General features: G+C 54.4%; 1 protein-coding gene across 13 annotated transcripts in view; it reads right to left on the bottom strand.

The window, feature by feature from the left end:
• Nucleotides 1–1072: 1072 nt before the first annotated feature.
• JADE2 (jade family PHD finger 2) overlaps nt 1073–23358 on the bottom strand; it is a 53217-nt gene continuing 30931 nt past the window's right edge. For 12 of the 13 annotated variants that reach the window (XM_044227473.1, XM_044227431.1, XM_044227465.1 and 9 more), the window contains 6 exons: nt 22693–22860; nt 21025–21141; nt 19606–20070; nt 9481–9598; nt 6759–6887; nt 1073–5440 (listed from right to left, as the gene is read on the bottom strand). In XM_044227473.1, coding sequence (XP_044083408.1) covers nt 4635–5440; nt 6759–6887; nt 9481–9598; nt 19606–20070; nt 21025–21141; nt 22693–22860 — 1803 coding nt within the window. In that variant the 3' untranslated portion in view covers nt 1073–4634. The remainder of the gene's footprint in view (nt 5441–6758; nt 6888–9480; nt 9599–19605; nt 20071–21024; nt 21142–22692; nt 22861–23358) is intronic. The other variant, XM_044227484.1, reaches the window with a different exon arrangement.

The raw sequence follows: 23358 nt of genomic DNA on the forward strand, positions 1-23358 counted from the left end.
CCTTTTCAGGAATGCTGTTGGCCCTTCCTTCTACCCCGCGGCCCTTGACCAAGCAACCATTTATTCTTCAGGTGTCTACTGGAAGTTCTAGGATGGCAGGCTCCTGGTGATGTTTGGTATCCAACCCAGCATGCTGGCAGAATGGAGGTATATGGTCAAGATCCATTGGTGAATGAGTGATTGGTATTATCCCTTCAGGAAAACCTGTCCTGAACTCCTCCCATCCCCCAATCGGCCCAGGCCTCTGTAACTCCCTGTCCACTCGTCATCTGTGTCCCTGCTGGACAGTGAGCTGCCCTGGAGCAGGGATTGTGGCTACGCTCCTAACACCTTCTAGAGCCCGGCACCAAGCAGGTGCTCAGGCAATCAGGAATGAGAAACAAAACTTCCCTGATGGAGGGACAGGTGCCTGAGGTGCTCTGCAAACCTTCCCAGTGTCCCTCGTAGGTGGCCCACAGCAGGGTGGGACAAGTGCAGGCATCCTGCCAGTGATGTGGAATTCTGTCTCCCATCACAGCTGTGGCTCTGGGAACCTCCCTCACCCGAATCCCGGTGGATTCCGACAGTGAGGAGCAAACACTGCCCTTGAGCACAGCCACAGATTCGGTCGGAGCATCACTACAGGACTCCTGACCACTTGCTCCTGGTACAGACCAAGCCTTTGCTGGCTGTGGGGTGTGCACCCCCCGCCCCCTCGGTGCAACAAAGCCTCACACCAGCGGGCACAGAAAACATTGCTTTATTAACTGCGTTTGCCAACACACGAGGAGTGCAAAGGGCTCCTTGAGACACTGGCCCTGGTGGGAGCCCGGGTCCAGAAAGCCCTATGAGTGAGCAGGACAGGATGGGAGTGGGAGCTACGCAGCAGCGGCAACACGGAATCATGCAGGGCACGCGGGCACTGGCCGTGGCGAGGCGGCCATACATTCTATTGCTCGTTAAGGGGAGCGAACGTGGACAATGTACAAAAAGGAGAAATAGGTCTTTGCGTTAATGAAAAATACATTTTTTCTCTACAAAGGAATCTTTTCTAATACAAGAAAATAAATATTGCAACATAAGCCAAAAATAATTTAAAATTGCTCTTTTCAATATATTTTCAATATTTCTCTTGTATATTAACAAATGGCACATCACTTTCTTTGAAACAAGGACAGAAGGTGTCGCCTCCTGTGACATTCATATCATCCCCCCACCCCGAGTCGTTTGCGGAGCACAGAGTGTTTTGTGTGTCTGAGGGACAAGGTGGCAGGAAGTGCCTTAAAGAACAACCAAAAGTCCCAGACTCCAGCCCTGGCTCTTTGGCCAATGTGGCCAGCTGGGCCAGGGATGTGGGAAGTGGCCTCCCCAAGGGCCTTGTGACAGGCATCTGGATCATTCTGCAGAGCTCCGGGCATGGGCAGAGGCTGGCCACATCTGGCCATGAGCAAGGAAATGCCAAGTCCGGCTGCTGCCAACATCTGTTAGTAGCACACAGGTGATTCTCTAGAAATTGCCCCAGTCAGTCCCACAACGTGCCCATACATGACACACAAACACGCATGTACAAGGACACAGGAAATGTGCCCTGGTACAGACGCACACACCTATAGCCTGGCACCCACGTGTGGAAACCTCAGGGGCTTCTCGAAGGAAATCGAGACCTTCATATTACAAATGCTCACACACTGTCACAAAGTCAGAGAGCTCATTTAATAAAATAAAGCCTTCTACCTTTCTTCTCCTTAGTCACTTTAAAATACATTTATGATCCATAAAAATACTTTCCTTGCAACTTATCCTTTTCTCACTGTGAAAAGGGGGAAGGTGGAGCTGTGCAGCCTGGACTGGGAAAATGGGGAATGACAGAATGAGTAACAGAGCAGCTTCTCCCTCCCAGAAGAGGGCCAGTGAGTGGGGACAGATGTGGTCAAGCATGGGCTCTGCCTCGGCCTATGGCCTGCAAAAGGCCTCCTGCTTTCTTCCCTGTTTCCAAGCTCAACACCAGGGGTGGCAAAGCTGTCCACATGGTGAGCAGTAGACCAGAGAGTAAGTGAAGGGGCTGTGGCTAATGGAGGAAATGACAGTGGTGGGGACCAGCATCCTTGACCTCTGCGTAGTCTTGCTGGGTGCCCTGAAAGTGGACAGCTGCCCAGCAAGAATAGCTCTAGGGCCTGGCCTGGGAGTGAAGGCCCCCTACTTCCCTCACCAGCTGGCTGAACAGATCCCTGTGCAGGACATGGCCCCAGGGAGAGTCCAGTCCAAAGTCAAAAGCCAACACAGAAGAAAATCAAGAGGCCAACCTGGGCAGAGGCCCCCCAAAGAGAGCTGGCTGCCCCCTGCCTGGTACCCAGACCAGACCCTGGCCAGATACGCTGCATTCTCTGCCCAGTTCTCTCCTGCCCCCAGGGAACCCAGACTGCCTCGGAACACATGAACGGGTGAGGGGGGAAGTGCTGAGTCTACTGGGCCTGAGCCATTCCTGACACCCCACCCCCACCCCTGGCAGAGTTTGGTTGTTCTTTAAGCTCGTCCCCTGGCTTCCTGCGAGGTCAGACCGGGCAATCCAGTACAGACAAGATTGTGACCCAGAGCACGGGGAAGGAGGGCTGTTCAAAGGCAGTAAACAGAGAACGGGGATTGGGGCGCCGGTGCGGACGCTGCACTGGCCATGACTGCCAAGGAGGCAGGCCGACTCAACTCTACATGGTACCTTGTGCCACCCCAATGCCCAGAATCCTGGAAGCCCGTCCTGAGTCCATTCCACCTGGACCAATTTGCCTGATCTTCTGAACGGAGTCCTATCTTCGCTTCCTATTTTGTTAAAATTCCCATGAAACTGAGTGTCGATGACAATGCCACTGTCGTACCTTGAAAGTTCCGGAGTCAGGGGTGGGTGGTCAAGCTGCTCCCCATCCCGCTGATTTGCAGGTTGTGTATCTGTGTCAGGGGAACCACATGGTAAAGACTTTTGCCATGCTGGTTTTTCGGTCAGGATTCTTCGCCCCCTCTGTGAGTCTGAGTTTGGGAAAGCTCACGGTGGACCCAGCCCCGGACCTGAAATCCAATGCTGAGTCCCGCTTCCCGATTTGAACAGTTGAGCAGCAGCAGAACAGCATCCTTTTCCAAGAGCTCAGGCTCGTCTCCTTGGGTGTGTGCAATGAACACATCTCTACGCTTTGTTGCTAAAGAACTCCATTAAAAGAAAAAAAAAAAAAAAAAGTCCAAGTGACAAGTTGTCAGGTCCAGGCTGTGCTGTGTTATGGTCAAAATATTCTTTGGCATCCATAGAATGATTCGACTGATTCACTGGACTTTTGCAAGGTTCTTGTTGGAGAAGTTCTAGCTTCACCAGTGGCGGAAGTGACCCAGGAGTAATTCATGAAAGAAAAAAAGCCATGTTTTCACTGAATTCCTTGTTTGTTTGTTCCCTGAGCTATCACCCTGGGGCCTCTCCACTGAAACTCTTCAGAGCAACTACCTGGGACCTAGAGGGTGGAACGGAAAAGGTGGCAGGTGGGTCGGTGGTGGGGAGGGAAGGCATAACCAGGAGAGGGGGTTACGGCTCATAGGGATAGAGGAACCAGGAACATTCAGCAAGACTTGATCCCTATCCCAGGCCCCGGGATCCCACTGCTTGTTGGAAGGAGGCGTTTCCAAAAGGAAACTGAGGAAGAAGCTCGTCTCTTAGCAGGACTGGAAAATTTGAAAAGGCAAACGGTCTGGTCTGGTCAGGTCAGTCGTCTGGGAGTGACCAGACTTGGGCCGAGACTGGCCCCGAAGGAAGGAAGGAAGTTGGAGCCCCAGAGCAATTCTCTAAGTGGGGGAGTCTGAGCCCCACGCCCCTGTCTGGGCACTGGCCCTCCCTTGCAGCCCTCCACCGGCACTGGCGGCTGGCTGTTTGGGAGTCCCCTGAGTAAATGGCACAGCTCAGGAAGAGTTCCAGGAACCCTTTCTCCGAGCCGCCGGGCTGGGCACTGGCAGGGGTGGAGCAGCAAGGGAGTGGAGGGTCGCGGGGTGGGCAGGCAGGCCTCAGATGATGTGGGTTGATCAGGAACAGCTGTGGTTCCTCTGGAACCAGCGGGCCCTCTGCGCCCCCTCAGTGCTTTCTTGTATAAGCTCGTTGTGCTTGTGACAGTGAGTAGACTCTGGCTGGGTATCACTTATTAGACTTCCTCGGGGATCAGTGGAGTGCAGCAGGACCCCCCAAATGGACCCCAGTAGGATTTGGGGACAAGGCGGGGCAGGCCCTGGGCTGGCCCATCTGCCATGAAATAATGCCCAAACGACGGTCTGTGTCACCCAGTGGCAGCGGGCTGGAGTCCTGGGCTCTTCCTCACCTTGCCTACATCTAGCCAGGAGCCTGGCAAGGCCGTGCGGGCCGGGGCGGGGCGCTGCCAAGGCAGGGACAGTGCCCAGGACCTGCGATGGTCCTTGCGGTCAGAGCCGTGGAAGGAATCCTACTGTCTTAGGCCAGCACAGAGGAAAGACAACAGTGTGGAATTCAAAACTCTCTCTATATTAAAAATAAAACCACAACAGAGTGGCAGTCTCAAGGGTCTGAGACACTCAGCAGAGATAGGAAATGGCAGTTGTGACTGGGCTGAGGCCTCATGGGAGGACCAGGGCAGGGCCCGGGATGGGATAGGGGTGACTTAGGAGGCCAGTACCCCCATGCGGACCACCTCCTCAGCCCCTGCTTCCCGGGGAGCCTGCTGCACCCCACTGTCCTCAGCTTCCACATCTGAGTCGCTCATCTCCCCATCAGAGAAGTAGCCATCAGTCTCAGTGTCAAAGTGTAAGCTGACCTTGGGCCTCTCAGCCACAGCAGAGGGCGGTCCTGTCCCAGCATCAGGCCTGGCACCTGGCGATCTCCGGGTTCCCTTGTTTTCGCGGGGCAGCCGGAGCCGGCCCAAGGGCTTGGGGCTCCCTGGAGGGCCAGGCACTTGGACATTCGAGTCGGCAGCCATTGGGACGGCCTCGTCCGGGGTCTTGGGGGCCAGAGGGGGGCTCTCGGGGGCTGCTGGGATGGGACAGTCCCCAGCTGCAGGGCTAGACGGCAGGTGGGAAGGCGTTCGCCGCGTTGCTTTCCGCGCCACTGGCCCTTGCCCCCCCTTGCCGGAGCCTGCATCTTGGCCCCAGGGCTTCTTGGGGGATTTGTCTGGAATCGTCCGTGAGCCAGGCCCATCCTGTGGTGGCTTCTTCTTGGCAGGCAGGCGGGTGCGGCCCCGGGCTTTCCTGGCAGGGTCCCCGGGGCGCAGTGATGGGTCCCGCATGAAGCTCAGCAGTGTCTCCTCGTCTTGCAGCAGCTCCTCTGACAGCAGCCCGGGAGCAGGGTCTTCACGGTGCCCATGGTTCAGTGACCACTCGCTCATAGCCATGTTTTCCGCCGTGATCTGTACTGACTGAGCCAGCCAGCTGTTGAAGAAGGTGCCATCGATGGGGAAAGAGGTGGACAGGCCTGGCCGAGGGGAGAGAGGTGGTAAGTGAGATGCTCGTAGGTGTGGGTCATACCCTCTCCCAGGAAGCCCTCTCAGACCCTCCCCAGCAGGCCACCTGCCTCCCTCCCTCACTCTGTGCCAGACCACACTGAGCTGTCTGGATTTGCTGATCCCTCCCACCAACACCACGTAAGAGGAGAGGCCACAACATATACCCCTCTCCCCCAGATCAACCTAATCCCAGAAATGGCTTCATGATTTGTGGTCCAGAATGCAAAGGGAAAATGCGGGCTCCCTGTTCAAAAATTACTAAGCTATTTCAAGGCGACAAGAGCAGAACATTAAACCAAGCAAGAGCCCTTTGAGAATGTACAAATACACACCCATGAAGCCAGCTCTGCCCACCACCCCCATCCCCAGGGAAGCAGGAGATGGGAGGAATGAAGGGAAACGCCCTCAAGCCACCAGGGGGCGCTGGGTTTTCATAAGAGCTCCTTCCAAAGCAGAGAAGCTGGATCAGTGTGTCAGGTGTGAATAGGGTAGCCAAGTGCTTCTGGGTAGAAATTCCCTCTTGGGGGTCTGGGGCGGCAGGTGATCCTGGGCTTTCCTTTGATACCCAAGTGGTCCCCTTCTTGAGACTGATGGAAGACAAGATGACCTGAGGCCTCCCTGCTGGAGGGGAGGTCTGGAAGATGCCACAGCCATCCCTAAAAAGTGTTCTGGGGAAGCATATGACACCCCGGGAGACAGAGCCCAGAGCCGGGGGACATTCAAGAGCTGTTCTGCTTAATGCGGCTGCAGTAAGGACTCTGTGAATGATGACAGGCTGGGCCAGTATCTGTGGCATCTCCTTTGGGTCTCTCTTGGTGGCTCCAGGAAGGCTCCCTGGTGATAGAGGGAGAGCTCATTGGAGAAATTCCAGCAGAGTGGGACCAGGATGGAGAATTCCAGCAGACCCTCATCTCCCAGCATAGGGCTGCATTCTGGAAGGGCCTACATGGCCTACTGGATCCCTTGAGGGCCTCCAGAAAAATCTGGCATCCAAGACTGGCTAGGGGAATGTGCGTGCAATCTCCTGAGTCCCCGGCCTAGTCTCCAGGTCTACAAAAGGGGAATTTCTTGGGATGCCAGGCAGGACTCTGAGACCCTACCTGGTTTCCCTTATGGCTAAAAAGGTGTGAGCCCCGGAGTATGGAAGGGACTGGTAAGCCCTTTGGCCTTGCTACTAGGTGCAACAGAGGTGCTGGGAGATCCTGCTGACCTTAGGTTGGGGGCTACAAATGGAGTGATGGTGTGAGCCTGGCCATGTCTGCCAGGCCAGTGTGGCCACTCACTCACCCAGCTGCCCCAGGACTGAGTCAGGCCCCGCTTTCACTTTCTCTTTCTTCTCGGGGCTGCCCTTTGGGCCCTCGCGGCCTTTCCTTTTCGAGTCGCTCTTCTTGCCCTTTGCTCTCCTCCCAGACCCCTCTGTGCCAGGGAAAGAAAGAGCAGGAGGGAAGTGGTTACCCGGAGCAGCTCAGTCAAAACCGTCCTAGGAGTCCTCGCTCACCTGAGCCTCACCTTCCAGGTCACCTTGCCCTGCTAATGGGCCCTGGGATCTGAGTCATGGGCGCCTGGGGGAAGTGGGGCTCCAGTAAGTCAGGGACAGCTGGTGGGAAAGAGAGGGGTCACTGCCTACTGCTGCCCTTGAGCAGCTTGGGGAGGGCACAGGGCCACGAAGAGGGTGGAGGACACCCTGGAGGACCTGGAAAGCAAGCTGATCTACAGGCCTATAGATGTGGAGGGAGTCCTGGTCAGTGGGGGAAGAAGTTGAGCAGTCAGGACAGGCAGGAGGGCCAACCTGAGTGGCCAGGACAGGGCCTTCAAGACCAGGCCGAGGAGCCAGGCAGGATGGGGTGGAGGAACACTGAAGTGTTGAGACACGGGTTCTAGTCAGGCCCTTGAGCAAGTCTCCTCCCTGGTCTCCTGATCTGCTCCTGAGGTCACTCAATAGATGGCAGACTAGGGGTGCACACCTGGCCCTCATATCCCTTTGATACCTGACCACACAGGTCTAGGGAGCCCCTGAGAATACTGGAACAGGGGAGGACATCTGTAGGGAGAGGCCCAGTTGCCAGAAATCTCCTAGCTTTTTAGCTAAAGGCTGGCGCGGTTTCCAGATAAAGCTTCACAAGAAGTTGAGGGATATGCAGTCTTCCCAACTCTGTTGCTAACTGCCGGCGCAACCTCAAGCTGGGCCTCAAAAGTCTCATCTCTAAGGTGGGACCTGTGCCTACATCATTTGGAGACTTCAAAGCTTCCCTTACTTCCCTCGGGAAAGTCTGAAATCTTTGAGACCACAAGACTCTGCATTTCTGACCCCATCAACCCCCAAACCTCATTTGAGACATCATCCTTTTGTCCCAGTCGCTGCTAGGCCAGCCTCCTTCCAGTTTCTCTAAAAAGACAGGCTTTGGCTTCCCGGATTCCAAACCGTCCTGCCCTCCACCTGGTTTAGCTCACGGCATAAAAGTCACTACTATGGGAAGCCTTTTCCAGCCGTTTGGCCAGATAGGCCTCGACAATCTGCTGGTGGTAGCCATGTCCTGTCCCAGGGGCCGAATGTCAAAACCCCGAGGGCATCAGTCAGGTAGGGGCAAACCTGTCTCCCCTCCAAATGGCCTGCTCTGAACAAAGGGCTGCCTGCTGCTGCCACTCAGGTCTAGGAGCTGTAAAAGTGCCCAGACTCAACACAGAGACAGGACCCTGGCTCTTGACCAGGTTTCTGGAATTCTGGAATCCTGTACCTGAGGCTACTACCTGCCCTGCCACTTTCTGTCGCCCTGATGGTGGGGCTCTCCATCTGCAGCCAAATGCTTCCCAGGAAGCCTGATGTGTTTCCAGAATCACCACTGCTGTGAAGCCATCCCTGATACTGTCTCTGCATTGGAGCCAGCTGCAGCCCCTCGGGCACCACTCTCCTTTACCTTTCCAGATGAGAGGCTCCACAAGGACCGGGACTCTATCCATTCAGTCCATGGCAGTGTGCCCCACGGTGCCCAGCACAGAGCCTGGCATACTGTCTACACTCAGTTCATGCTTGCTGCAAAAAATCAACAGATTAAGAGGGAGCCTGGAAAGCTCTGGCTGCCAGGAAGCTGCCAGTCTTGGGGAAGCACAGTAAGGTCTGACCTCTGCATGCACTCGACCCAGCCTGAACCAGGACTTGTATCTGGCAGGGCTAAGGTTTCTTAGGCCAGAGTGGGTCATGATCCCAAAGGGCACAGCAGGCAGCTTGGCTGGGGCGAGCACGGGGTGGTACCAGGGGCTTGCTCTGAGGGTGGCCCAGCAGCGGCAGCTCCTGGCTCAAAATCTCTCTCCATCTGGCTACATGTCTTCCAACATTAAAGAGCCCTTTTTTGAGTGAAGCACTGCCCTCCTTAAGATGCACACACTTTGGGAAGTGCCCTCTGTCTGGCAGTATCCACACAACTAACAGACAGCAGCAATGTTAAAGCTTCTTTGGCCTTGGTTTCCAGATCTTTTGCGCGCATGTCACAGAAACAGTTGAAGAAAATAAAGAAAAAACCCTGCTGGTACAGTGTCTAAATTCTAACAGATGAGGTCAGAGGGTAAGAACGCACAGGTTCTCTTCCATCTCTGGAGCAGCTGCCTGATTCAGGATCCACACGGAGGCACATGGGTTCAGAGAAGCTCACTAGCTTCCGCCCTTCCTGCCCCAAAACCAGCCTAGAGCCACTGTTGACATGCCGTCCCCTCCAGAACCATGATGGCCCTGGAAGTACTTAGGTGTTCCCAGTGGACCAGAAAGCTCCCTGGCCCAAAGCCTACATTCCCAGCTCTGGCTCCTTGTCAGTCAATACACAAGAGGGCCCTAGGCAGTCCCATCTCGGTCTACTAGTTGGTTATCGACAGTCCATGCATGGGCCAGCAGTCCCGGGCTCCTTGTACATGCCCCCTGTACATGTACAGGCCCTGAACACATTCCCTCCCTGGGCCATGGCCCCCTGATAGTGTGCACACTGAGCAGGGGCTGGCAGATGGCAGGGAAGGCACCCACCTCGACACAGGTCCTGTTCAATCAGTTTCATCTGCAGGTGGAATATCTGCTCCTGGAGTTTGCAGATGGCGTGCTTCGTCCTCTCGCGCCTTGTCACCATGTAGCACAGATTTCTAACCTGAGGAGACAAGAGAGAGGTTTGCCACTTTACTCACGGGTGGTCACCCCTGACCTCCCCACTCTGGGGGGCCACCGCTGCCCACTCTGCCCAGGACATCTGGGAATCAGTTCCCAAGCCCCGAGTGTGTCCTTGGCCCCGAGCCACAGTTCTCTGGTCCAAAACACAGGTGGAGCAGAGCCTTGATCCTGTGGCCCCCACTGAGCCAGAATCAGGAAGGGACGCAGGGAGAGCATCTGGTGAGCTCAGGCTGGGGACTCCCCCCACCTCCTCCTTCCACCATTTCCTGGCCCAGTCTGCCAAGCTGCCCCTCAAGGCCTTTCCAGTGTGGCTGCCCTCTCCTATTTACACAGTGCCCCAAGGCTCACTGGGACCTGGCAAGGTCACCAGGTCCATCCCTCTGCCTCCTGTTCAAGGCCTCTTTTTCTAAGACATTCCTCAGCCGTAAGCCCCGTGGCAAACCCAACTCCTGTCTTTGGCTTCCCGGATTCCAAACCGTCCTGCCCTCCACCTGGTTTAGCTCCACCTCCAGCACAACAGCTTCTGACCCAGCATGGTTCTGCTGTGGCCAAGCTATGTCCACTTGCTGCACTAGGACCCAAGCCAAGCTCACGCCTGCTCTGGCCAAGGCCCCTAGTCTACATGGCTATGTCCTCAGGAGGGAGGGTAGGGGTCTCTCTGACTCCCTTCGGTCAGCTAGGAAGAGTGTTGAGTGCCTGGGAGACCAGTTTGCTTAGCTCATGGGACACAGACCCACTTCTGCAGCTGTTCTGAAAGCACCTGAAGCCTGGGCCATGTTGTTCCCTGTCCACCTGGCACCCTTCTCCAGCATGCCATCCCCTCATTGCTGCTCTCAGAATGGCACACTTCTGGGGCCCAAACCAGGCCCCCTCCATCAAGACATTTCCTTGTTCCAGCATCGTGTTCAGCTCAGGGTGGAGCCTCAAAGCAGGGACAGCTGGCCAGCAGCTTTGAGCTGGAATTCTGGGTCCCACCAGGATGGTCTCTCTGTGGCTGGGTTCTGCCTTCAAAGCCAAGTTCAGGCTTCATGTCCTTAGGCTGCCTAGGGGTGACCTGTGGGTTCGAGAGTCCTTGCCTTTGTCATGACCTGTATTTCTCCTGGCCTGGGGGACAGCTGTGATAACATCCTTCTGTAGACATGGGCATCCTCCCCTTCCTTCCTGAACCTAGCAGTGGGAGAGATCCCAGAAATGCCAGGCTCTGCAGAAACTCCAAAGAGCACTCCACACTGCTAAGTGCACCCAGCCTAGACCCTGGACACAGGCCATCCGTGGCCCATACCTCCCTAAGGGGCAGCCACCTGGCCCTGCCTAAGAGCCCTTGCTTCCTCTCAAATCCTGGACTTCCTCAGGACCTTCTCATAGCCACATATCCCTGAACACCAGCTGTGGCACTGGGAACTCGGGTGGCGTTGGGCCCTGGGCTCAGCGGTGCACAGTGCTATTGGGGAGATCCCTTCCTTCTGAGGGCTTCCTGCCTAGCAGGGCAGAGAGATGTAAAGCAAGTATTGACAGGACAAGGCAACCCTGATCCAGACCTGGGGTGGTGAGAAGGCTTCGTGCACAAAGGGGAAGTCAGGCCAAGTGAGAGATAATCATGCACAAGGGCACACAAGGCCAGGCAGGGGAGAGGCCTGGGGAAGCACAGTAAGGTCTGACCTCTGCATGCACTCGACCCAGCCTGAACCAGGACTTGTATCTGGCAGGGCTAAGGTTTCTTAGGCCAGAGTGGGTCATGATCCCAAAGGGCACAGCAGGCAGCTTGGCTGGGGCGAGCACGGGGTGGTACCAGGGGCTTGCTCTGAGGGTGGCCCAGCAGCGGCAGCTCCTGGCTCAAAATCTCTCTCCATCTGGCTACATGTCTTCCAACATTAAAGAGCCCTTTTTTGAGTGAAGCACTGCCCTCCTTAAGATGCACACACACAAGGGTGAGACCTTGTGGCTAGCGTGCCAGACTTTACCTGACTGAGCCAGGTCGAGGGGATCTGAGGAGGGACTTTGCTGGGGTTGGGGGGGTGGGATGTAAGTGCTGAGACCCTGGAGTCACCCTTCAGGACCTAGCTCCTCCTCACGTGCCCCCAGAGCCAGTCCATCGGCATGCCCCATTAGTCCCTAGAGAACCTCATTCCTGTCAGCTCCCTCCACTTCTGGTCATCATATCAACTCCACCGGGACAGGCAGGCATCCTGACCCTTCAGCTACCTCAGACCGTCTTCTTGAAATGTAAAATCCCCCTCCCCTTAATAACCCCACTGGTTTTCCTACCAGGATGAACAGTGCCCCTTGCCAAATTTTACGTCCATGTGGAATCTCAGATATGATCAGCAAAGATGAGGTCATACCGGATATGAATGAACCCTAAATCTAGTGACTGGTATTCCTAGAAGAGGCCACGTGAAGACCATGTGAAGAAGTATAGAAAGCATGCCATGTGATAACACAGGGAGAAATGGAATCAGGGGTCTACAAGTCAAGAAATGCTAAGCATGCTGGGAATCAAAAGCCGGGAGAGAGAGGCCTGGAACAGATCCTCCCTCAGAGCCTCTAGACAGAATCAACCTTGACAATGCCCTGATCCTGGACTTGGAGTCTCTAGAACTGTAAGAAAACATTTCTGTAAAGGCTTCGAGTTTGTAATGCTCTGTTATAGAAGGCCTAGAAAATGAACACAGCTTCCTATGACACTTAAGGAAAAAAAAAAAAAATCAGAGCCAAGTCCAAAGCCTTGCCCAATCTGTCCTCCCCCAGGCACCTCACAGCCCATGTCCCATAGCCCTCCAGTCTTGTCTTTTCTGTGTCCAACCCCTTTCTGCCTTGGGGCCTTTGTATATATTTGAGGCTCTTTCCAAGGCTGGACCTTGTCTTTCAGGTCCTGGCTCAAACGTCACCTCCGAAAGACCTTCCTTGTCCAATGCATCCAAGCAACCCAACATTTTTCTCCCTGTATCCTAGTCCATTTCCCTCCTGGCAGTCGCATGGCCTAGTGTGCATAGGGACACTGGGGTTGAAGAGAGGTGGACAAATTCATGGATACTTTGGAGGCCTGAAAACAAACCAGTCAACATGTTCAACCTAAAACACAGATCAGGGCGCCTGGGTGGCTCAGTGGGTTAAGCCGCTGCCTTCGGCTCAGGTCATGATCTCAGGGTCCTGGGATCGAGTCCTGCATCAGGCTCCCGCAGGGAGCCTGCTTCCTCCTCTTTCTCTCTCTGCCTGCCTCTCTGCCTATTTGTGATCTCTCTCTCTGTCAAATAAATAAATAAATAAATATTAAAAAAAATAGTAATAAAATATAATAAAACACAGATCAGTCAAGGTATGGCTTTAAAGAAATTTACCAAATATGTCATTCTTAAAACTTTAACACTAACTTCTAAAGATGACCTGAGACTCAGAACTGCAGATGTCCCTCTCAAAGAAACCAACACTTAAGAACGTCCCATTAAAATACAGACTTTGGGGTGTTTGGGTGGCTCAGTGGGTTAAGCCTCTGCCTTCAGCTCAGGTCATGATCTCAGGGTCCTGGGATCGAGCCCCGCATCGGACTCTCTGCTTAGCAGGGAGCCTGCTACCCCACTCTCTCTCTGCCTGCCTCTCTGCCTACTTGGGATCTTTCTCTCTGTCAAATAAATAAATAAAATCTTAAATAAAATAAAATACAGACTTTTTTTGGTCTTTTATCTTTTACAAAAGGGTTTCTTAAGGCAAACCCAAATGAATTACCAGCATCAAGATCCCTTGGGTAGCTGGTTAAAAACACGGATTCCCAAGGCACCTGCGTGGCTCAGTTGGTTAAGTGTCTGCCTTCAGCTCAGGCTGTGATCCCAGGGTCCTGAGATTGAGTCCCACATCAGAATCCCAGCTACGCCAGGAGTCTGCTTCTCCCTCTGCCTGCAGCTTCCCCTGCTCGTGCTTTCTCTCTCTTTCTGTCAAGTGGATAAATAAAATATTAAAAGCAAAAACAAAAAATCCCCCATGGATTCCTAGTGGGGAGCCTGGATGGCCTCGGTCATTTAAGTATCTGACTTGATCTCAGCTCAGGTGTTGGTCTTGGGGTTTTAAGTGCAAGCCCTGTGTTGGGTTCCACACTGGGTGTGCAGCTTACTTATACAAACAAACAAACAAAAACCCACAGATTCCCAGGCTTGGGAGAATAGCAAAGTCTCTGGGGGTTGGGTCCTCAAATACATATTTTATATAGCACTACCTAATCTGAAAATTACTACCCTCAGCCAAGCACCTCCAAAGTGAGCTGCACACGCTACTGAGTTAGTTCATCACAGTATAGGAAAAAGACATTAAAATATCTACTGGTGTGAGTGTGTGTGTTTTTAAGATTTTATTTTTAAGTGACCTCCATACCCAGCGTGGACTGGAACTCCCAACCCTGAGATCAAGAGTCACACACTCTACAGATGGAGCCAGCCAAGCGCCCCTACCAGAGTCTTTTTGATCCTGTGAGAAATTCTGATTGTCTGCTTCTTAATATACAGTGGTAGATATGAACGAGACATGAAAAAGTATAATATACTGTAGTTAAATGCTGAGTTTTTCTCCTGATAAGGTACACTACACAATCAGTGATACCTGGAGGCTCTCGCTGTAGAAGACAGGAATGCTTCTTTCTGTAAGAATCTCAACAATGCCTACACACTGGTTGGGATGGGACTCCCTGCTGCCCCCTCACCCTGGAATCATCAACTAATTCTCTAATTTCTCTCAAGACTGTTGGTTCAAAAAAAAACCACAACCGTTTGTTGGTTCCATACTTAATTTTACCAAATGGAGCATTCCTCTTCTGTGACGGCTTTTGGGGACCAAATATTGATACCGCAGAAGCTCATCCAACCTATCAAATTCCTTACACTGTCATTATTGTTTTTTTTCTGATTATAAACACAGAAAGTTCTCTTAGAAGAAAATGGGGGTGAGGGGCATTTAGGTGGCTCAGTTGGGTTGTGTCTGACGTTAGATCGGGTTATCATCTCAGGGTCCTAGGATTGAGCCCCACATGGAGCTCCTTGATCAGCAGGGAGCCTGCTTCTCCCTTTCCCTCTCCTCATCCCCAGCTATTCTCCCTCCCCCGCAAATAAATAAATTCTTTAAAAAAAAGTCAGAGGGGCGCCCGGGGCGGGGTGGGGGCGCTCAGTGGGTTAAAGCCTCTGCCTTTGGCTCAGGTCATGATCTCAGGGTCCTGGGATCGAGCCCTGCATCGGGCTCTCTGCTCAGCTGGGAGCCTACTTCCCCCCCACTCCACCTGCCTCTCTGCCTACTTGTGGTCTCTGTCAAATAAATAAATAAAATCTTAAAAAAAAAAAAAAATCAGAATGAAAAAAAAATCAATCAAGTAGCAAAGTCCCCCCAAACTAGGGATTGGTCATAAAAACAGCCTTTCTATTTTGATGAAATTGTTGCAGTATCAGCAAATTTTACAGAGTGAACCTGAATACGGGTGAGGAGAGGGGAGGGGCAGGGAAGGCTTCTGGCCAGTTATATTGAGCTAGACTAGACCAGTGCTGAGGCATCTGTGGAGACTAGGGAGGTTGTGGGGGGAGCAAGCTTGGACCTGGGGGTGCTGGGCATGAGATGCTGGAACCCAGAAGGGAGGTGTGGGCTGGACCAGCCTCCTGAGGGGGAGCAGAGCCACGGAGCAGAGCACTGAGAAGTCCCCCTGGGTGTGGTGAACCCCCTGGGTGATGATCCCTGGGGCCAAAAGAAACATAATTTAAGACCAAAGGTATGTCTGACAGTGGCTACCATGGCTGAGAATGCTGGAGGATGAGGATGGTGTAGTGGCCACAAGAGGTAGGAAGATGGAAGCTATTGGTGGCCTTGGTGGATAGTTCTGGAATATGGTGGTGGCAGGAGCCTGGCCAGAGTGGGAAACAAGGAATTAAGAACAGTTAGGGAGGACAGGAAAGGGAGGATAGGGATGGGGGTACTAGCGGGTCCCAGGACTAGAGGAACAATGGGGAGGGAAGATGTGTTTTCAGAGATGCAAGAAGGTGAAACGGACTCAAATCCTGGAGATTGAGTGAGCCTAAAGAAAAGGACGACTCCTGTGCTACAGGGTGCGCACTGGGGGAAGGGGGGATAAGGAGAAAGGGGAGAGAACCAATAGAGGGCTCCACAGGCCAGAGGTTGGAGGGCTGCCTCTTGTCTGAGACACAGGAAGTAAGGTTGAGGGCTGAGAAGGGGGAGCCCAGAGTAAGATGAAATAGGGGTGCAGATGATGAGTGTTTGGGCTGGGGAACCCAGAACATCACAGAACAAAGCTGGCTGACAGGAACCTCGGTGAGGCTTACTTGCTGCTCAGCACATTGGGATTGCTAATAGGTGGGCCTCTGCCAGGTATGTGGCCTTCACACAGTGGCAAGGGCATAGGCAGCAAGCCAAATGGGGTGGGGCTAAAGAAAAAGGGGGACAGCCAAGGGGGTGCTGCGGAATGGAGCAGGGAGACAGGAGTCTATGGGCAAATAGGGGGATTCGAGATTGCAGTTACTGATGGGGCAGCGGGGTGAGGGGGTGACCAGGTTTCAGTGGAGTGAGGACATGAGTGGGTTGGCAATGTGCTAGAGATGGGCGATAGAGGGGTTGAGGGGCTATAGTTCTGGGGCACAAGGCAGGCTTTGGTGGGAGGTCAATGAGAACAAGTCCGGGTACTGAGGACAGAGGAGATGGGGTATGACTGATCTGACAAGGAAGTAGGTGGGTGGCGAGTGTTAGAGAGTATCAGAAGTGTGGCCTTGGGGAGATCCCATAGGTCTTTCCTCAGGGAGGGGGGAGTGTGTCTGAGAATTCTCCCCTCTTTCCCAAGCCAGGTCATGTTCTTAAGCAAACTCCTGGTAACCAGACTAGAGCCACAGGCATGGAGCTCCATGCAGCCCAAGCCGCTGGCACGGTTGCTAGGGGACACCAGGCGGCGTTGACAGGCTGCTCATCAGCGCTGCAATTTTTGTGTCAGCTGTGAATAACTCTGGGAGCCGGCAGCAGCCGTGCCTTCCTGAGCAGCCTGTTGGGGCCACGGCCTGTGGCTGAGATTTTAGGAACACACATTTTCCAAGCTGACCATAAAATAGGACTTCAGGCTAGTGGCGGCAGCATGGCCCTGGCTTCTGCTTCTCTCAGCAAAACCCCTGCCTGGCCTTGGGGGACACAGTGATCAGGGAGTATGCTCTGTGATTCCTCCCCAGGTCCTTGCACCAGGCCTGTGTGCTCAGTCCTCCACGGGGCTCCTCTCCAAGCAGCCCACTCTTCTAAGAGCCAGACAGCAACTATAACCATGGTGGACAGCAGAGGTCACTGTGCTCCCACCTTCGCTGTGACGCCAAGGTCAGTTGGCTCCTTATTCCCATTTTACAGAAAGGAAACTGAAACTCAGAAGACACACAGCTGGGAAATGCCGGAACTGGATGCAAACCCAGGCTGCCCAAGGCTTCCGTCTCAACCCCGACCCTGGTCCCTGATGGCCCCCAAGCTGGCCTGGTGCCCTGTTAGAGGCTGGCTCCTTTTGGCCGTTGGCACTGGGCCATGGCCAGGCCACCAACAGTTATGGGTCCCCACAGAAAGCATCCCCCCGTGGCAGAGCTCTCAGCCCTGCTCACTCACACAAGCCACCAGTGCATGGCTGTGAAAGGCCCCGAGGCTAGACCCGGAGGGTCAGTCTAGCAGTCTCTCCTTGGCCGGCCAAGGCTGTGCACTCCCTCACTTTGTTCTCAGCTGGTGCCCGCCAGTTCAGCTCGGGGGCTTCTGGACAAGCATTTTGATGGGGCCCTCCCAAGCCCTGAAAAGTCAGTCCTGCCCCCTCTTCCTGGAGGAAGAGTAGGCAGATTCACACCTGACTTTGGAGGGCTCTGTCCCTTTCCCAAAGGTGTCTGCATGGCAGCTCTGGTTGCCTGGGAACCTTCTGGCATCCTAGCTCTTGACCTTGGCTCCTGGGCACAGCTGCACCAGCTGACAGTGAGGACCAGAGGTTGGGGGGACTGATATAAGGATGCTTTTGCTCAGGAAGTATAGTGAACAGGAGGTTAAGGCAACAGCTCTCCTTAGAACAAACCTCCCACCCCCACCCCCATCAGGTCCAAATTCAAGTCATACCCTAGAAAACACACTTTCCTCAAAGGTTTCCTGTCATTCATCTTCCAGACCCTTCCAGACCCCTAGCTTTCTCATCTGCTCATTAGAGCCAGCAGGAATTACTGTGTCTCTTTTTCCAGGTTGATGATTAAATAAGTCACCTGCCTCCTGGTTTCTCCTACACTGCCCAGCTGGAGCCAGCCCGTGGGCTGACCAGCACAGACCCTAGGGAGGTCAGACCTGAGGGGTCATCTGGGAAATAGCAGGAGTAAAAGCAAGGGGTGAGCGCTGGAGCCCTGGAGGGTGCAGACTCAGGGGTGGCCCGAGGACAACTCTGGAGGCAGCTCTGGTCTCTGAAAGTACTCCATGTCCTCATATACTTGATGCCACTGCTACGTGAGACAGGGCACTGGACTGCCCAGGAAGTGGCGGCTACAACGTAGATGGCCTTGCCCTCTGGCCTGGCTGGAGCCAGGGACATCTGCTGTCCCCACTCTCCACCTGCCTCTTCTGCCAGGCCAGCTACCAGGCAGTAAGCCCCCTCCCAGGCCAGCAGGGTCGTTTCCCCTTGACTAGCGCTCTGGGGAGAGGATGAGGCTGATGGAGATTGGGCAAACCGGGCCCAGTTTCAGCATCTCCATCTCACGTTCTCCCCAATATAGCAGACCACCTTCCAAGTTGTTCTACCCATTTTATAGACTTGCCAACAGAGATGGACCTAAGATAAGCGGCTGCCTCAGGTCACACAAAGCCCCCTGAACATGTCCACACAGGTCTGTCTCCTAACAAGACCTGGGGCAAGGATAGGCATGTGTCTCTGTGCCACACACGGAAGACACTGTGACATGATCTCATGTGCTCTGGAACCCTCGAACTGAATGTCCCAAAGACGAGGGGCTGGAACAGCACCAGGATGGTTTAGAGACCATCCTGTTTCATCCTTGGGTTGCCTCCAACCTGGTGGCAGCACTGGAGGTAACACAGTGGTAAAGAAGAGTCGAGTTCGAGGGCCTCCCCAAAGAAGGTGGAAACTCCTCACCTCTTTTCTCGGGGAGTAGAAGGGAACTGAAGCTTGGGGGGCCTCCACTGCTCCAGGAAAGCAACTCTCACTACCCTTCAACCACCACAGCTCACCCGGAAGCCATGTGTCTCCTCCTGTGACTCAGCTCCCAGGACTACCACCTTGTACCATGCCCAGACCCGGTCTCCCGGCACACAGCTGGGGGGTTGGGGTCACCCATCTGCTGCAGGCCCCACAATTCCTTCACCAGGGTGAGCGTTTGGAAGTTGCAGCCAGAGAGGGACAGTCCCTGCTTAAAATATTCTGCAGTTTCCACACACATCATGGCCTACCCACTGAGCTCCCTTCTTCTCTCCACACAGGCCACTATGTCTCGGCCCACCTGCATGCCCCCGCACCCCACATTAACTCCTGTCTTCCCTGCCCTGGCCCAGCACGTGTTTGTCGGGTTGATCCAAACTGCTATGACTCCCAGTTCCTCCCTGGCCTTGGATTCCAAGCAGAAGCTCACGTGCTGGGAATAGGCATGGCTCACAGAGGCCACAAATGGGGACAGAGGCCAGCAGAAGCTGGAAGCCTGGGCTGTGGCCCAGCTCTGATGCCCTCTAGCTGCAGGACCCTGGCAGAGCCCCCAACCCTTCAGGCCTATAAAAAGGTAGGAACAAGAGGGGCTCAGAGACCCAAGGGCCAGATGCTCCCCTCTTCTGCCCCGCAGCAGACAGCCCCGCCCCGTTACAGAACCAGAGGTCCTCAGCCCCTCGGCCAGAGCGCACCGTCTGACTCCTGGAGAGCCGTGGCTGCTGCAAGGCAGAGTGCATGGGGTAGAAAGGCTCCCAGGACATCCATTGGGTAGGCAGGCTGGCCAGTGGGCCAGAGCTGGGGCCACTCACCCTCTCCAAGTCCTGCCTCAGGTGTGTGAAGAGTTTGAGGCGGCGGTAGAGGACATCCTGCTCCTGCTGGGCCAGGTTGTCCACCTCGTCGGTCTTGGGGGTCAGTAGCGGCTGGTTGGCGTTGGCTTTCCTCTTCAGCTTCCAGTACTGGTAGATGAAGTCCACCAGCGCCTCAGCCAGCTCCAGCCGCTCAGCCACCTCGGCCGGCTCCACCAGCTCGTAGAAGTCTTCCTCCAGTTGCTGCAGCCGCTGTTTGCGCACAGTCACCTTCTCCAGGTCCTCACCAGCCGGGCTGGGCTCTGCAGGGTCGGAAGTGGGCTCCCCCCGGGGGCCCCCGTCACTGTGCTCCTGGCAGAACGACTTGAATTTGACCTCGTCGTTGTCTGCTAAGATAGTCCGCATTTCCAGGCCATGGTCAAAGGCGCATGTGACGTGGAACGCTGTGACGCAGGAAGGCATGGAACACTGGAGGGAGAGGAGGGCAAGTGTCAGGCACAAGGGGAGCCCTGAGAGGAGGGAAGAGGTTCCTGAGAATCCAGGCTCCTGGTGAGATCTGACCTAAAGTGGCACGGACGCCCAACACACTGTGGGTATGGAAGGAGCTCTGGTAAATGGGAAGGGGGAGTTCTAGGGGAGCCTGAAATGGGGTTCAGCACCATACATATTCTGGGGAAATGGACAGTCTGGTGATTAGACAATCCTTGAGGATAAGCTGCATAACTGTGTGGGTAAAACGACTTTGGAACAAGAGGAATTAGGAGAGAGAGGCTGGGGATGGTCGGTCACTGCCTCCCTTCCACAGCATGAACTGAGACGGAGGGTTGTGCGTCTCCTTTGTCCTCTGGGACCAGAGGGGCTGGAAGTGGACCCCTTCCTTCTCTTGCCCAGGCAGCTGGGGCCAACTCGGGGTCTGCTACTCTCCCCTAGCCTTGGAAGATGGCTGAGGGCCGCTCATAAATGTTTCAGCAATACCCCACCCAACTATTAATGAACCTTTATGTTGCAAGCACAAGTCATTTTGGAAGTCTTAAAAATGGGTGGAAGTACATCTAGCGTCTGCAATGACAACTGTTTCTAGGAAAATGAGGACAAAAAATGAACCCCCATTTTCCAACCCCAAAACCAGCAGCATCACATCATCTGGGAACTTGCTGGAAAAGCAAATTCTCAGCCCATTTCAGATCTATTGAATCAGGACCCCGGGGGACAGGCCCAGCAATTCTGTCTTAACAAGCCCCCCAGATAATACTGATGCATGCCAGAATTTTGGACCCCCTGCTATGGACAGACTGCCATAGCCTGGCCCTGCATGGGGAGAGCCTGTTAGCTCACCTGGAGGAGGAGTGTTTCCTGCCCCTCCCACATGTTACGTTTGATGTCAGAAGTCCCTGGACATCCACGGGGTGAAGGACCTCGTACCTGGATGCAGGTGCCTGTGCACTCCTTGCAAAGGTTGCAGGACAGAGCCCAGCGGCTGGCGGGGATATGAGAGATCTTGGTGATGGGCTCCATCTTCTCTGGGCACCCAATGCTGACCTGGGCAGGAGACAGGGAACTGCATCAGGCCTCTCCTCCCCAGCTCGACTCTAGTGATCCCCCAGAAGGGAGTTATCTGCCAAAACCAGGCAGTGGGCACACAGGGCAGTGCGACAGCCCGAATCCCAAGCTGACCAGGAAGTAAGTAAACTAGTGTTTGCTCACCTGTGACTAGTCTTAAGTTGTTTGTAACCATGTTTGAGAGTGCACATAAGTCCGTGTAGCTGAGTGTGTGTATGTGCCCGTGGCGGTGTGGGCCTTGAGGCAGGGAGGCTGCAGAATGTGTGTGTGTGTGAGTGTGCGCACGCGCGTGTGTGTGTGCATGCAGATGCACACACAGGTGAGTATATGCAGCATGCCCGTGTCTTCTGTATGTCACCCCTTCCGTACTAGCACCTTTGGAGTTCTTATTAGAACATGTGTTTATTTAGTTTACATTTCTGGGCAGCAACTAAGGTCTTAAGGCAACATCTCTTCTCCTCCAGGGCTTTCCTCGGCACTGGGGATATGCCTTTGTTTAGTCCTGCCTGTCCCTCCTACGGGGACAAGCCAACAACCATTATCTAACTCTCCTGGGCACAGCCCACCCCTCAGCCCCAGTGAATCCATCTGCCTCCCCACTGTCCATGCCTAAGACGGCAGAAGGGCCCCTGTCCAGAGGTCCTGAACCACAGGGTCCCCGTGGTAAGGAAGAGCTCTTGCTAGTTCTGTCTCTGTAGTGCCCAACCCAGGGCACACTCAGAGGTAGTCCCAGCTTTGAAGAGCTGCTCTGGGAGCAAGATACCACTGTCAACACAACCACGATCACGACAGAAGCCTAGTGGGGGTCCCTGTAAGAGCCTTCAGACTGAAGCCCAAGAAGGGAAAGGGCCCCTGCTGAAAGGGCCACCTGGCTTGCTTGCAGGCACAGGCAGCAACGGAGGGGGGCTATATTCCGAGTTGGGGCACACAGCAGGGTTGGGGCAGAAACTCTGGTGAATTTCAGCATTTCCTATCTCAAATAAAACAGGATGGCCTTCCAGGGGCTCAGTGCTCTGGTGACTCACTAAGTCACAGTGGGCCTGGCCTGTCACCCACGGTCCCCCACCACCTAGACTCAGACCCAGGCCAACTCCTCTATCTGAGCCACAGCCGTGGTAGCAGGACCACCATCCACTTCTAATTAGCTCTCTGCCTGACTACCTGATTTCCTTTTAGGTCAACTGGCTTATTTTTGTTTTAAGCAAGGAGCCTGATGTTGGTTGGAACCACTGCCTGGATTACGAGGGACCCACAACACACTTTCCCCTCGGCTCTGCTGCCTGACTTCTGCTCGGCTCTCAGACCTACCCTCTGGGTACCGAAGGCCCACAATCCCACCTACCCATGGAAACCACCACCTGAGCTCTACCCACGTCCACAGGCAAAGCTCTCTATGGGTTGCTGCCCCAGTTCTTCTCAGGTGCCACATGAGACACCCCTTTTTACAGAAGCCTGCTTCTTTCTCAGTGCTCTGCTCCCGGAGTTCTATGCTCCACTTCCCCAGGGCTGCCCCCACCCCGATCTGCCCACCTCAGGAATCCACAGCGCGCAGCTGACGTGCACCCACTTGGTCCCGCTTCTGGTGGGCTTCAAGGCTCCTCCTCGCTTGGGGCAGAGCAGGCACTTTGGCTGGACACCCAGGGCACATGTCCGGCACAGCCAGCTGCCCGTGGGCACCTTGAGGATCCCGTAGCATGCCTGGGTAGAGAACAAGGAGGTCACCATCTACAGCTGGTGGGGAGTCAGCTGCAAACAGTCCCTGGCCAGCCCATGTGAGGAGCTACAGAACCCCACTGCTAGCAGGCTCTGGCAAGGAGGCCTCTGGACGGATTCTAAGGCCAAGACTCCAGTCCTCCGCAGAAGGGCTCAGCTCTGCCCTCTGTTGAGAGGAAAGTCATCTTGGTCAGAGGTTCCTAGTAAGTGTTGGACTTCAGAAGTGTCCACGAGCTCCTAGAAGTTGGACACAAATTTGGGTTTGTATACTGCCTGAGGACAAGGCCCTGAGCATTCTTCTCTGTTCAGAGATTTGTGAAAGGGGCTCCTTCTAGTCATGCCTAGGGCTTGTGAACCTATGAGCTACTACGTATAAGGGACATGAATGAATGAGGGGTCCACTGCCTCTGAGCTCCCCAGGAGCTCTTCCAGCAGCAATGGCTAAGGAGTAGTATGTGTTCAAGTCAGAGCTAGAGTGGGTCC

Source organism: Neovison vison, chromosome 1, assembly GCF_020171115.1.
Source record: "Neovison vison isolate M4711 chromosome 1, ASM_NN_V1, whole genome shotgun sequence".
In the NCBI taxonomy this organism is placed as follows: Eukaryota; Metazoa; Chordata; class Mammalia; order Carnivora; family Mustelidae; genus Neogale; species Neogale vison.